Source organism: Triticum dicoccoides, chromosome 6A (genome assembly GCF_002162155.2).
Source record: "Triticum dicoccoides isolate Atlit2015 ecotype Zavitan chromosome 6A, WEW_v2.0, whole genome shotgun sequence".
NCBI classification, from domain to species: domain Eukaryota; kingdom Viridiplantae; phylum Streptophyta; class Magnoliopsida; order Poales; family Poaceae; genus Triticum; species Triticum dicoccoides.
This window is the reverse complement of record NC_041390.1, coordinates 433,159,813-433,174,333: the sequence shown is the minus strand read 5'-3', so window position 1 is coordinate 433,174,333 and position 14,521 is coordinate 433,159,813. Positions and strand designations below refer to the sequence as shown.

The following is a 14,521-nucleotide window of genomic DNA, read 5'->3' as shown; positions in this document are numbered from 1 at the left end:
TGAACTTCCTATATATAAATCTTTACCTCCGGACCATTCCAGAACTCCTCGTGACGTCCGGGATCTCATTCGGGACTCTGAACAACTTTCGGGTTACTGCATACTAATATCTCTACAACCCTAGCGTCACCGAACCTTAAGTGTGTAGACCCTACGGGTTCGGGAGATAAGCAGACATGACCGAGATGCCTCTCCGGTCAATAACCAACAGCGGGATCTGGATACCCATGTTGGCTCCCACATGCTCCACGATGATCTCATCGGATGAACCACGATGTCGAGGATTCAATCAATCCGTATACAATTCCCTTTGTCAATCAGTACGTTACTTTCCCGAGACTCGATCGTCGGTATCCCAATACCTCGTTCAATCTCGTTACCGGCAAGTCACTTTACTTGTACCGTAATGCATGATCCCGTGATCAACCACTTGGTCACATTGAGCTCATTAAGATGATGCATTACTGAGTGGGCCCAGAGATACCTCTCCGTCATACGGAGTGACAAATCCCAGTCTCGATTCGTGCCAACCCAACAGACACTTTCGGAGATACCTGTAGTGTACCTTTATAGTCACCTAGTTACGTTGTGACGTTTGGCACACCCAAGGCACTCCTACGGTATCCGGGAGTTGCACAATCTCATGGTTTAAGGAAATGATACTTGACATTCGGAAAAGCTATAGCAAACGATCTTTGAGCTATGCTTAGGATTGGGTCTTGTCCATCACATCATTCTCCTAATGATGTGATCCCGTTATCAATGACATCCAATGTCCATAGTCAGGAAACCATGACTATCTTTTGATCAACGAGCTAGTCAACTAGAGGATCACTAGGGACGTGTTGTGGTCTATGTATTCACACATGTATTACGATTTCCGGATAACACAATTATAGCATGAACAATAGACAATTATCATGAACAAACAAATATAATAATAACCATTTTATTATTGCCTCTAGGGCATATTTCCAACACCCCTCCCCAGGGCGGCATTATTGTAGATGACTAATGGAGCCATGGAACCTTCTGATGACGACACAACGGAACTCTCAATGAAAACACCAATGTCGGTGTCAAAACCGGCGGATCTCGGGTAGGGGTCCCGAATTGTGCGTCTAAGGTTGATGGTAACAGGAGACGGGGAACACGATGTTTACCCAGGTTCGGGCCCTCTTGATAGAGGTAATACTCTACTTCCTGCTTGATTGATCTTGATGAATATGAGGATTACAAGAGTTGATCTACCATGAGATCGTAATGGCTAAACCCTAGACGTCTAGCCTGTATGATTGAGATTCCCTCTACGGACTAAACCCTCCGGTTTATATAGACACCGGAGGGATCTAGGGTTGTACAAAGTTGATTTACAGAGGAAGGAATCTTCATATCCGAATGCCAAGCTTGCCTTCCACGCAACGGAGAGTCTCATCCGGACACGTGAGGAAGTCTTTTGTCTTGTATCTTCACGGTCCATCAGTCCGGCCCACGTCATATAGCTCGGACGCCCGAGGACCACTTAATCCAGGACTCCCTCATGCGGAGTAAATAAAAACGGAGGGAGTAATTGCATTTGTTGTGTGTGCCTTTTTTTTGAGTTGGGTGGTGGATGCCTTCAAACAACATAAAATGATGCAGCTTCCCTCTTTTTAATACATTGTTAATAGAAGATAAAATACTAACTCTACTACAAGCATCTTCATTTGAAGGGTCAGTTAAGGAATACAATAGGTGTATTAGCAAACATTTTAGCGCATCCTATGGTTCTATAATTGTGTTCGAGATCAACTCAGATTATATATAATTATCTTTATAATAATATGCCCGATCTGGTCAATCCAGGCAACCGGTGGTAACCGTTGTTGAAAAACATGTTAGGGGTACGCGACTATTTTCGGACAATAAAGGGCGGCTCAGATCTTACTTCTCCGGTTCTGTCAGACATTGACTTCTTTTTGTCAGTGTCATCTTGGCATGTCATTTGTTATGCCGGTCAAAATGCGTATATATTGGTAAAAAAAATAGTCCTCTTCTAATTAAAAGGTAGCGTTCCTGCCAATTACTCGGAAAAAAAGTCAATGCTATCTCTTAGTCGTTGACTATCCCTAGTGACGACAGCTACAACCCGTCGTGCATAAATGTTGTGTCGACCTTTCATGATACGAAGAGATGGCAAAATAATAGGTTTTGACTCCTTCTGCGCATGATCTTTTGAGCTTCAATCTTCAAACATATTTTGTTTCTTATGGAACTTCCATTTTTTTTCTTTTTGTTTTCGGTTGGTGAGTATATAGCCTTCCATTTCAAGTTTAATATCCAACACTATGAGCTATAATGAGAAAGTTTTTGACAGTGACACCATATCATATCGAACAAAGAAATAATAGGATTTAAATGCAAAAGACATGAAAATAACCTATCCCAAGACATTTGTGTGTGTGTGTGGGGGGGGGGGGAGGGGGGGTCCAGATTAGAATAGAATTGCTACATTTGGATCCAAACAATGTAGTAACATGATTATTATTCATTTCGTTTCTTCTTACTTGATTTCGGGTTGTATGTAAGTTAGATTACTCTGATACTTATAGGTTAAAATGTTAATAAAGATGTACAAAGAAATATAGCAATACAAAAATGCTTTTAATGACAACTGTATTACAAGATCCCCCTCTACCAGTAAATAGTGCAATAGTGTTTGGAAATAGGCACCGTTTGCACGATGCCGACATTTTGTCTCCTAGGGGCATATATATATGCTTCTGATGAAAAGTAAAATTATAAAACATATTTAGAATAAAAAACTGAATTGTTTTACAACATGCATACCCGTGCCTTCTATCTTCCTGTTAGATTCCGCAAAAATATGTCATATGTTTTTATCTTGGCCAAAATGAAAAGAAAATCCTGTGGTGTAAAAAGCAACTTTTGAAGCACTAATTTGATTTGTTTTAGCACATGTCACAATTCTTGTGTTTTTTTCATTAAAAATTTACATACATCCAAAGAGTCACGAACAAATACATCTGAACAGAATTATGGACTTTTTTACATTTGTAGAACTATTTTTCACATGTGGAAGCATATCCTCCAGCAAGCCGTTTTGAATATCCGCCAACTCTTACACATATCTTCCCTTGTTGCTTTTCATATAAGTAAAATATATCCTCCACAAAAAAGTAAGATATATAAATTATAAATAAAAATATTTTTCTTCACGAAACCATGTAATATTTCACATGACTAATTAAATACTATTATGTATATTATGAGTCAACATTACTTAAAAGTAGAGAAGTTTTATTGTACGGTCTCTATGATGGCAATCTATAGATAGCAACTTTCATTAGCCATTTTCGGTAAATTTGTATCTATCAGCGGACGGTCATTCTTTTGTTTGTTTTGAGGGCAGGGGTTCTAGGCTTCTAGCTGGAGGCGGATCTAGGGTGGCGCTGCCAAAATTGTAAAATATTTTTTCTTATATACTTAACACTAGATAGTTAACAAGCTCATGCTATTTTAAGACTTTTTATTAAGACTATAATGATGTTTACATCAAATCTTACTATCTGTAGTGTAAATTTTCACATTTTTAAATTGTGGTACCCCCCACATTTTAGGTCAGGGGGCTCTAGGATGTTAGAAACAATGAAGAAAGTAGCATTAATTGTAGCTGAGTAGGATATGCTGATTTCGCAAGAGAGAGAGAATGTGTGTTTGTATGCGAGATAAGATCATAAATACTAGAAGTCGATCAATTCTCATCTCTCAAACACGCTCTCGCCCCGCTTTATAAATAAAACACAAGCCAATTCTCATCTCTCAGCCATGCTTTATCACACTCTTAAAGTGCTGTGGGTGGTCAATAGCCCCCCACACACGCACCCCTGGCCCTGTAATCCTGCTCATAAAGAAGAAAAGGAAGGTGGCCATAGACAATGCAGTCCACTGATGCTGGCTGGTCAAAGAAGGCATTCAAAACGGATTTGCACTGCACTCTGGGCAATAAATAAGAATACTTTGAACGGCCACTGCATTGACCGGTTTTGGGGGGCAACTGAATAACTAGGAACCTACTACTACACAGGAGGGCTAGATGCCCCTCACCTCACCTCACTCACACCGATTTTTTTCCCTACTACTACTACACACGACGAAGCCAATAGAGACGGATATTATGTCTAGCAAATTAGCTAGAGAATGAGGCTAACACAGTCACCAATCTAAATCAGGAGGCGAATTAGTCACCGCGAACAGTCACCGGCGAAGTCAGGACGAATCGAACTTGTAGTACTTGTCGACGGCGGCGACGACGTCCCAGGTGCAGCTGAGCCCCTTGGGGAAGACGACGAGGTCGCCGGCGCCGAACTCCACGCACTCGGACGACCCCTTGATGTGCGCCCGCACCTTGCCCTTCACCAGGTAGCACGTCTGCCTCGCGTCGAACTTCACCGGGAACTTCCCCGTCGGGCAGCCCCACCTGCACGAGCACGGCAAACAGGATTTAACCGCTGCACAAGCCCACTTAGACGCCCGCCCCCCCATGGAAATGATGGAACGAAGAATCAAGAAATAGCTGGCGCCGGTGATCGGTCGGTACTCACTTGGGCCAGGACCTGACGCCGAGCTGAACCAGGCGCGACTCCGGCGGGCCGTGCTCGACGGCGATGGAGAGGACGGGCGGGTCCATGTCCATGCTGACCGGGTTTGAGCTCGAGGCCATGAGCACCTCAGGAGACGGAGGGGGAGGAAGGAGATGTTAGTCTGGTAGGTGTTGAGGCCTCTGGGGCTGGGGAGTCTAGTCTAGGGGAAAGGGCAAGGCTCCAAAGGCAAGCATGACCGGGAGCTTCCCTGTATTAGTACAGCGGAGGGGAGGAATCTCTTTCTCTTCTCGTCGTTAGTGGTGAGGCGTGGGTGATTTTTTTATTATTTCCCTCCAGCATGTGTAGATATTGGGACAGCTGATTCTGTTGACGATATGTCGTGATATATCGACGCATAGTGCCTTTTCTACTTTATGAAAATAAGCAAACTGGTCTCCTTTTCCTAAAATTTAATCCGTGCTTAAATTTGACTATGAATTTCCCTTATAGTATGCCCCACAAGATAGTCAAATCATCCTCACGATGTATGCCCACGATAATATTGTTTGATCCATAACTTTTGCTTATTTTACGATTCCATTCAAAAAGGCAATGATAATCGATAATTCATCCTGGAGCCCGGGCTCAGCTGCTCCCGGTCAGCAAAAAATTCAAAACAAATATTAGAAAAATTCAAAAAATCCATTTTTTTTGTGTGGTAGATAATTTGATGCGTGAGATCCGCTCAAAATTTCAATTCATTTGGATATCTGAGTAGGTCTCGGCAAAAAAGACAAATCGGGTCAAAACAGTTCGTGAACAGTAAACTTTTTTACATACCCCGATTTTGTCTTTTTTGCACAGACTTGCTCAAATGTCCAAACGAGTTGAATTTTTCAGCGAACCTCACGCATCTAATTATCTATCACACAATTTTTTTTGGGAATTTTTTGAATTTTTTTTGTATTTGTTTTGATTTTTCCCGTGAGCGGGGGTGCAGCTGAGCCCGGGTGCAGATTCGCCGCACTCAATGATAATTTCTTAACATACAACTCTAAAAGATAATTAGTTCTCAAATTAAGGAGGAAAAACATGGAAGTTTCTTTCCAAATACATAATTCACTGCACTTTCATATGGTGTAGATTAAGGAGGAAAACACATGCTTTTTTGTTTCATATGTGCGCGTATCATTCATCGGGTTTAGATTAATGAGGGAAACGTAGGCGTTTTTCGCTTCCTATATGCACGTCATCGTTCATTTGGCGTAGACTAAGGAGGGAAAACACTCAGGAACCATACACCATATTAGAAATCACTAAAGCACGAGAAATCTCAAAGCACGAAGAGGGGCGACGGGGTGAGGTAGTCTCTTGCGCCCTTTTAAGCTTACACCATTCTTTTGAGAATGATGGGAGCAATGATAAAAATTATGAAATGTTGAATGCATCTATACTTATGTGCTCTATAGTTTGGAAGAAAGAGACTATTGGTGCAAACGATTGAGCACGACATTTTTTTTGGAAATGGCTAACTAGGAAAATGACATGTCGGTTTAAGAGGCAAGCATCTAAAGATTGTCAGGGTTGATATCTTGTTTTGTGTAGCCTACCGCCCTCTTTAGATTGGTCTAACAGATTATTGGTGCAAACTTTTGAAGTTCTCTATCTTGGGGCATTCTTTGAAGTTCTTAGGGCACTGCCAAATTAATATTGTAGATGTTGATACTTTTTACAAAGTTTGACCTGGCATAAATCTAATACGCGGAGTAAAAAGGACCGAAGGGAGTATAGAGAAATCATATAAAAGCTCTTCCAGGCTTCAAAGTTGTTGTACACCTTTCTCTTGACCCTACACATGATATATTTGAGCTCCTCCTTAAAAAAATTGACAAGTACTCCGGAGGGATGTGTGGAGTATATTGGTTTGGAGGAATGTGCTTCAAAATGAAGTCATTTCTAGTGGTCCAGATTGCCCAAAAAACAAGGGCATTGTTTGACTTATTTGCCACCCCCACTCTCTAAATCAGAGCTATGTCACTATCTAAATACTACCAAATCAAGATGTTAGAGCGTAGCCGGACTTGGTGAAAGTGCTAGTTATTGACTAGAGAAGGAGTGAGTAGGAGATTTTTATGGAAGTCTTCAAAACACGGGGGACTTTGAAGACAAACGATAGAAATGAACCTATTGATATGCAGCGGAAAGAAGACTACACTAGACAAGCCATAGTCAACTAAGCAATAAAGTGAAAACACGAAGACTATCAGCAGCTAGGTAGTATGGATCAGGATGGAAGATGGTATGAAGCCAGACAGTAAAGAGTCTTCACTTAGTGAAGTCAATCAGATCATACAGGCATGCAATGACTTCACGAAGACAGCCTGTAAAGTAAAGAAAAGTGAAGGATAGAACCAGTAGCTTGATGAAGACAAGGATTTGATACACCAGTTTCAGTTGCTGTGACAACTGTACGTGTGGTTAGGGAGGCTGGGATTCAACTCAGAAGACCGCGTCTTCACCTTATTCCCCTTGAGCGAAGTACACGCAGTCCTCGCCCAATCACTCTGGTAAGTCTTCAAGGTAGACTTCCAAACCTTCATAGACTTCGTTCACCAGCGATCCACAATGACTCTTGGACGCTCAGAACGCGACGCCTAACCGGCTAGAGGATTCACAGTCCTCAAGTGTAACAAGTCTTCAGGTCACGCAGACAGAAAGACTTCAGTGATGCCTAACACTCTTTGGCTTAGGGTGTTTTGGGATTTGTCCTTGCAAGGATCTCTCTCAAATGCTTCGGAGGTGGGTTGCTCTCAAACGACAAAAGTCGTGCACTAACTCTGAGCAGCCACTAATTTATGGTGTAGGGGTGGGATATTTATAGCCAGGAGGCAACCCGGCCTGATTTGTTTGAAATGACCCTGGGTCACTAAGGAACTGACACGTGTCCAACGGTCAGATTTCAAACACACGCGACAACTTGACTTGGGCTACAAGTAAAGCTGACTCATCTAGCTTTGGATAAGATTTGCTCTCATTGTCTTCGCTCGAAGACATAGGATTTGGTTGAGCATCACTTCAGTCACTCTGACTTTGTTCACTTGGACCCCACTTAACAGTACGGTGGTTCCTATGACTCAACAAAGAAGAAAAGGAAACTACGAAACAACTATGTCTTCATATTCCATAGTCTTCATACGATGTCTTCTCATATCATAGTCTTCAATGTGAATCTCTTCATAGACCACCATTGTCTTCAATATCTTCACACATTTTTAGGGGTCATTTCTGGCAGGTAAACCGAATCAATGAAGGACTCCTACCTGTGTTATCCTGCAATTCTCACAAACACATTAGTCCCTCAACCAGGTTTGTCGTCAATACTTCAAAACCAACTAGGGGTGGCACTAGATGCACTTACAATCTCCCCCTTTTTGGTGATTGATGACAAACTAGTTGAAGTTTTCAACGGGGATAAAAGTATATGAAAGTAGAGAATTATGGCATTGTCTTCATAAGTAGAAAGAGGCTCCCCCTGAAGATGTGCATATAAGTAGTTTTCTTTTGAATGCAAAGCACATGGCAGGTTTTACTTTGTGGAGATCCTTTTCAACTTATGAAGGCAATTTATCATGCATATAAAGGTATAACGAAGATAATGACATGCATAATGAAAAATGGGCGTCTGCGGAATGACTTCATGCGGAATTTATCATCGCATCACATAGTAGCAGAAAAAGTAGGAGACGACCATCGAGTTTAAGTGTTACAACCCAAAGAACCAAATGTATCAAGGGACAAGAGTTGTAAACACTTGGCAAAAATAGTGCAACCACCCATAAGGACTCGTTTGAAGACTATCAACTCATATGCTTCTCCCCCTTTTGTCAGTAATGGCCAAAAAGGTTTGAAGACATAGAGTATCTACTTGTTCCCATCAGGAGTAGATGAAGGTGCAGGGTCAACATTGGAGTTCGATGGTGCAGAAGGGCCTGGTGCAGTGTCGAGATGCAGTGAAGCCATGGTTGGTGAAGTGGCATCGTCTTCTTCATCGACGACTCTCGCAACAACAGTTGCAGCCGCAGATGAATACTCAGAGTCTTATATGGAAGGAGACCGACGCCAGCTTGCATTCTGTGGAGGCTTGGAGTCAAATTTGAAACCTTCTGCGAAGCCATCTCGCGAAGACCTTCTTCAAGGCATAGGAGTGTGAGACTCTTCCAAGACCTTCGTGTAACGCCCCAGACACACCCGCCGGTGGTCGTTACTCCTAGCGGGATCTAGACTGGCCCCACAGATCAATACTAGTCTTTTCTGCGCACTTTGTCCTCACTCGTGTGCACCCGGGAGCAACTTCCCGATCGGTCACCCATCCTGAAACTACTCCAAGCTGAGCACACTTAACTTTGGAGTTCTTTCCGAATGGGCTTCCAGAAAAGAAGAAATTCCTTATTGATATGAGTAGTCTATCATCCCTCTTAAGCCAGGCTATCACATACACCCCCACTCAGAGGAACCAACGTCCTCATCGGGCCATAGGAACATTCCTTCTAGGCACATACGTCTGTGCATCCAGTCCGGTACATGTGCCATGCCGTGTGCCACGACAGGTCACAAACGTCATGAACAACATGACCACGCACCTGTCCGCAAACATCCATGTAATCGCGAGGGTCAGCTCTGATACCAACTTGTAACGCCTCGGACACACCCGCCGATGGTCGTTACTCCTAGCGGGATCTAGACTGGCCCCACAGATCAATACTAGTGTTTTCTGCGCACTTTGTCCTCACTCGTGCGCACCCAGGAGCAACTTCCCGATCGTTCACCCATCCTGAAACTACTCCAAGCTGAGCATGCTTAACTTTGGAGTTCTTTCCGAATGGGCTTCCAGAAAAAGTAGAAATTCCTTATTGATATGAGTAGTCTATCATCCCTCTTAAGCAATGCTATCACACTTCGACAGGCTTCATGGGCAACGAATGAGTTCTTGGTGGCCAAGTTTCTGATGTGATTGACGTCCACCAAGATACTCTGCATCTGATGCTTTAGCCAGTCATGATGCTTGTCCTGCTTCTGATGTAAGGTCACAAGAAGCTCTCGGTCATTGAGAACACGAGAATGCTTCTGAGGCCTTTGAGCTATTGTGCTGTCAGTGGCTTTGGTGTTGGCACGGTGAGGCACACGTATATTACCAGCTAGAGGATAAGCAAGGGTAGCAGCATTTGGAACATGAATCCCTTCTATGGGCTGCATGAAGCTTTGATGATCAACATTGTGAAGATATAGTGGCTCCTTGGCAGGCTCTGGATAGATGGCTTCGACGAACAGATCAACCTCAGGCAGAAAGACAAGATGGTTGCGCGCTGAGGGCTGATAGTCAACAGTAGAGTGAAGCTTGATCAAGCGCATCACCCATGGAGTATAAAACTTTAGGCCAAACAGATCAATCCCAAATGCAGCAAGTTGTCTGGTGAAGAAATTCTGGGTGTTGAATCTGATGCCATTGATGATGTAAAACACCAAAATCTTCGTGGCTCCTTCAAGTTTGGCTTCAGAAGTGTATCCCTTGATCGGCCATAGAGTACGCCTTAGGATGTGAGTGCGGGGCAAGTACTCGAGGTCCTTGACAAAGAATTCCTTGGGATATTCAGCATCGTTAGGCAATGGCTTCATCATGCTGAGCATCTGACTCATATTTGGTTCAGGCCGCTGAAAGATACTCTGTAGTTCATTATGGTGAAGATGACAACCAGGCTCATACAAGTCACCTGGAGTGGGTAGGGAAGTAAGCTCAATAATGTCTTGAGCTTTGGCTTCATGGTGCACATCGCCTGACATCCACTCAAGGATCCATGTCTTCAGATCCCTGTTGTAGCCACGAATGTGAAGAGTGGCATAGAACTGCAGCAAGAGCTCTTCATTCCAGTGCTCCTTGTCAGTGACGAACTATAGAAGACCAACCTCCTTGACGCAAGCAAGGGCTTCTTCCAGAGAGTGCAGCCCAGCAATGGCCTCACAATCAAGACGCATGTGTTGAAAGATTCACTCTTGATTGTATAGGATGCATGAGTAGTATTTGCGCTGTTGATAGCTCCAGAAGCGATCAGAAGAGATCTTGGGCTTCGAGTATGGATTCTTGGCACTCTCAAAGAAGGTATTGTGTGCCCTGAAGCTGTTCACGTTGAACGATCCTGGGGAGGTTGCAACTCCTGGAAGCCTTGGTAGCCTAGGCTTTGGCTTCTGAACTTGTGGCCTCTGCTCCACATGATAGTCATATTGAGATCCGGGAGCAGTGGGAGGCACCATGACGGGCCATTTCATAGTGACCAGCTGTCCATGATCAAAGGCCTGTTCAATTTTGTGAGGCCTTGGAGATGAAATAGTGGCTTCAGGTTGAACTTGAGCTTTAGGCAGCACATTGGCTTCAGATTCCATATTATCTTCAGGTGCCACATTGTTGTCAGGTGCCACATGGTCTTCAGCCATGACAATGTCATTGGCTTCAGCATCGGTGTTTATGGCCGCCTCAGTAGTTTCAACCTTCGTTTGTTCAATGGCAGGAGGGTCGGGCACACACTCATTCTCCCCGAGAATGACTGGTTCAATAGGAGGGGGTGTAGCAACTCTTTCTTCTTCTTCTCTTGTTTCTTGATTGTCATCGGCTGATGCAGCCGGGATGTCTTCAACAGTTTTTGCTTTAGACTCGAAGTAATTCACAGTTGGGGTGGCTTCAAGAAACACTTGACATGCTACTGAGTTGTGTTGCACTTCCCCTTCTGAAATGCTCGACATGGTGACCTGTGGCCTGGGGCCTTTGTGAATCCTGCAGAAAGCGGGCGACGCTTGTGGAGACGGAGTGGTCTGAACCATGTAGCTATCATCTTCAAGCACCGGAGTGGTGACTTGAGGTGTTGGAGTTCTGGGTGTGTCTTGATGAATGGGGGTGTCCTCTTGAGGGCGATCTGCCCACGAATCATCTTGAGCAATTGGCGTCAAAGGATGACCAATGCTGATGAGTTTGATGCTTGTAAGAACAGGTGATGATACCAATTGATGCTCGAGTTGAGGACGGACTTCATCATCTTCAACATTGTCTTCATGACCAATTTCTTCAGCTGTGATGGGGTCAACACAGCTGGAACTTCTTCATCTTCAGGAGCCCCTGTGGAAGCAGGCTTGTGGATCACAAGTTGACGTTCTTGGTTGGTGGAGGCTAGACAGGCAACAGAAATGGGCTCAACCACAAGGGGCTCAGAGGCCGCAGCACGCTCTTTCTTTGAAGACTTCTTCAATTTCTTCTTTGATGGTGTATCATCAGATGCATTCTTGTGCTTACACTTCCTAGCATCAGCTTCAGCTGCCCTAGTTTTCTTCAGTTCTGAAGCTGCTGAGGGGACCTTAGGCTTCGAGCCTGTCATGCTGGCAGGGAAGACAATACGAGGTTCTTCCTACCTTGGTGCTTCAATTCGGACCGCAGCTGGCTTATTCTTTTGTTTGGCAGCCATCTTGGGGTCAATGCCAGGGCGCCCAAGAGCCTTGCGTTTCTCAGCCTCAATATGTGCTTGAACACATTTCTCTACGAAGTATTTCATCCGCTCTCTTGAGCCTTTAGCTTCTTCACGTTTCTTGTGAAACTGTTTCTTGAGCTCATGCAACATCTTCTTGAAGGTTTGAACATCAGCCATGCTGAGCTTTGCCATGTTCTTCTTGAACTGCGCCTTTTCATAATCAATCTTGTTTTTCAACTCAACGATTTTCTAAGCCAGGGCCACTTCATTTGCAATGGCTCCATGGAAGGTGACGCTGATGTCCACAGGAAGCTGAAGATCATCAATGCTGACGCTCCGGTTGTCAAACCATTCATCAATGAAATTGTTTTGTATGTCCACATCAAAGAGGGGCAGATCGTTGAAGATCTCCGCCTCTTGCTTGCTCTTGATTAGTATCTCAAGGGCTTCATCACCAAAGTCTTCGTCACTTGGCAGATCAATGGTGTTTTCCTCGTTCCTGAGAATGACAGCGGGAGTCAGTTCATGTCCAAAAATCTTCATGGGTTTCTTCTTGGGCTTCTCCGTCTTCTTGGAGACACAAGAAAGATCTTCAGATTGCACACTGGGTTCAGGAGGTGCAGTTTCTAATGGTTTCACACGCGAAAATTTTGGTGGGACAGAGGGCTTTGTAGCCTTTGTCTTCTTCTTCTTGTTCTGCGGCTTTGGTGGAGCTGGCACTTCGTCAGAATCTGCATCATCAGCTGAGTGCTCCACAGTGCCCCCTGTACAACTATGTGAGTGAGAAGGCCATCGAGGTTGTAGAAGGGGCCGATGACATTCGGATTGGCATCACGGGTGCCATTAGCCCTTGGAGCAGATGGACCAGGGTTGAAGTCGAGTCCCAGATCCTTCTTGTTCTTGACAGCAGACTCCTTGGCAAATTGATAATTGCGCTTGAAGAGATTGTCGTCATGACACCATAATAGTGATGATGGGTCAGCATTCTCTGGCTGTGGCCCTCATGCAAGGGTAGAAGCCTTGAGAAATGGCTTTCATACTTGGACTTCGGCTGCAGATTTCTGTATAGAATATCTCCCCAGGGGCCCTTGATGGCATTCTTTTCAGCATATTCAACAGACACAAATCTGTATTTGTACCATTCCTCAGCCCAATATCTTCGAATCCATTGGATTCGGGTCTTGCGCTCGCTGTAGGTTTCCTCTGGGTCTGTCTTGTACATTTCAAATAGATCAGGAGGTAAATCCTTAGCTGTATCCCCACGGCGTTGCCTGCCGCCCTTCCTGACAGATTTTTCAGTTGCCATGAGATTCATACTGAAGGGCTTCAGAACTGTGAATGGCTTCCTTTTGCTGGTCAAATAGGAACTAGCTTCAGGAGAGTTAATGTGACACTGCAAAAACTCTGCAAATGAATGCAGACTATGAGAACCAAGGGTTTCTCCCATGGACATGTACCTGTGACAGCATTAAGGTGCGAGGGAAGGGGAAGAGGTCATATGCATTCATAGAAGTTTTTGAAGATAAATCAGTTTGAAGACATTGACCTCATAGTGCGAAGACATTCACTTATTTGAAGAGAGTCGGTTCCAGATTTGTACGAATCCATGAATACGTACAAGTGAGGAATCTAACTATTTATGAAGCATAAGTGAATATACTTGGCATGATATGAGATGCAGACAAGGGCAAATCCAGATTTGGAAGTTGAGAAACCACTTTTGGTTGAAGTGGATGGATTTGACAGATCAAAAAGGCAGTAAAAAGGTAGGTTTTATTTACCACTTACGAACTGCTAGACGAGGTCGAAGATAGAGAGGCCGAGCAGTTCAATCTTCCGTGCCCTAACTTGGCGGCGGAAGACACCTATGGCAGTGGCGGAGAAGACGAGGTCCGCGGCCGGCGTGAGGACGGCGTCGAAGAAGTCGCGGCAGCTAAGCACTTCGTCTCCGGCATCGACGCGAGCTAGCGGAGGCGCTAGAGTTTGTGCGAGGTGACGAGGTGGAAGAAGAGATAATGACCGCGGTGAGTTGTGTATTTATATGGAAAGGGACAGCACAGCGTAATTATGCAGGTGCCCCTGGTGGTTCACATCTGAAGGACACGTGGCTTGCATGCAACTCATTGGGAGTTGATCCATGTTCCCACGCACGCCTAGATTGTCGGATGGTCATTGCCGCTTCTCCGGTATTCAGGAAACCAAGATGTGGCATTTAAAACAGTTTTAAACTCTTGCCACTTTGTCTTCTGCTGACAAGGATTCAGAGAAGACAATCGACAGGTTTCAATAGAATGCATATGATTTGGATAGATAGAGTTTGAGATAGAAGCACAGAGTGGGTTAGGGTCCGATCACATTCACTTAGATCAAGAGGGATTCAAGCATGAAGACATAGTTATAAGTGAATGCTGTAGAGGACAGAGCATGAAT

At 44.3% G+C, this 14,521-nt stretch overlaps 1 protein-coding gene across 1 annotated transcript; it reads right to left on the bottom strand.

Moving 5' to 3' along the window:
• Positions 1-3,959: 3,959 nt before the first annotated feature.
• Positions 3,960-4,843, bottom strand: LOC119319272. Its single transcript, XM_037593762.1, has 2 exons — positions 4,605-4,843; positions 3,960-4,480 (listed from the first exon to the last, which is right to left on the bottom strand). Exons 1-2 carry the CDS (start codon positions 4,721-4,723, stop codon positions 4,270-4,272), a joined length of 330 nt encoding a protein of 109 aa, XP_037449659.1. The 5' UTR covers positions 4,724-4,843; the 3' UTR covers positions 3,960-4,269.
• Between the last annotated feature and the right edge of the window lie 9,678 nt (positions 4,844-14,521).

Excerpts from the sequence above, each read along its gene's own strand:
- LOC119319272 (XM_037593762.1), bottom strand. The coding sequence starts at position 4,723 with ATGGCCTCGAGCTCAAACCCGGTCAGCATGGACATGGACCCGCCCGTC. Across the intron at positions 4,481-4,604 it reads GGCGTCAGGTCCTGGCCCAA|GTGGGGCTGCCCGACGGGGA; the intron begins GTGAGTACCGAC and ends GTGCTCGTGCAG.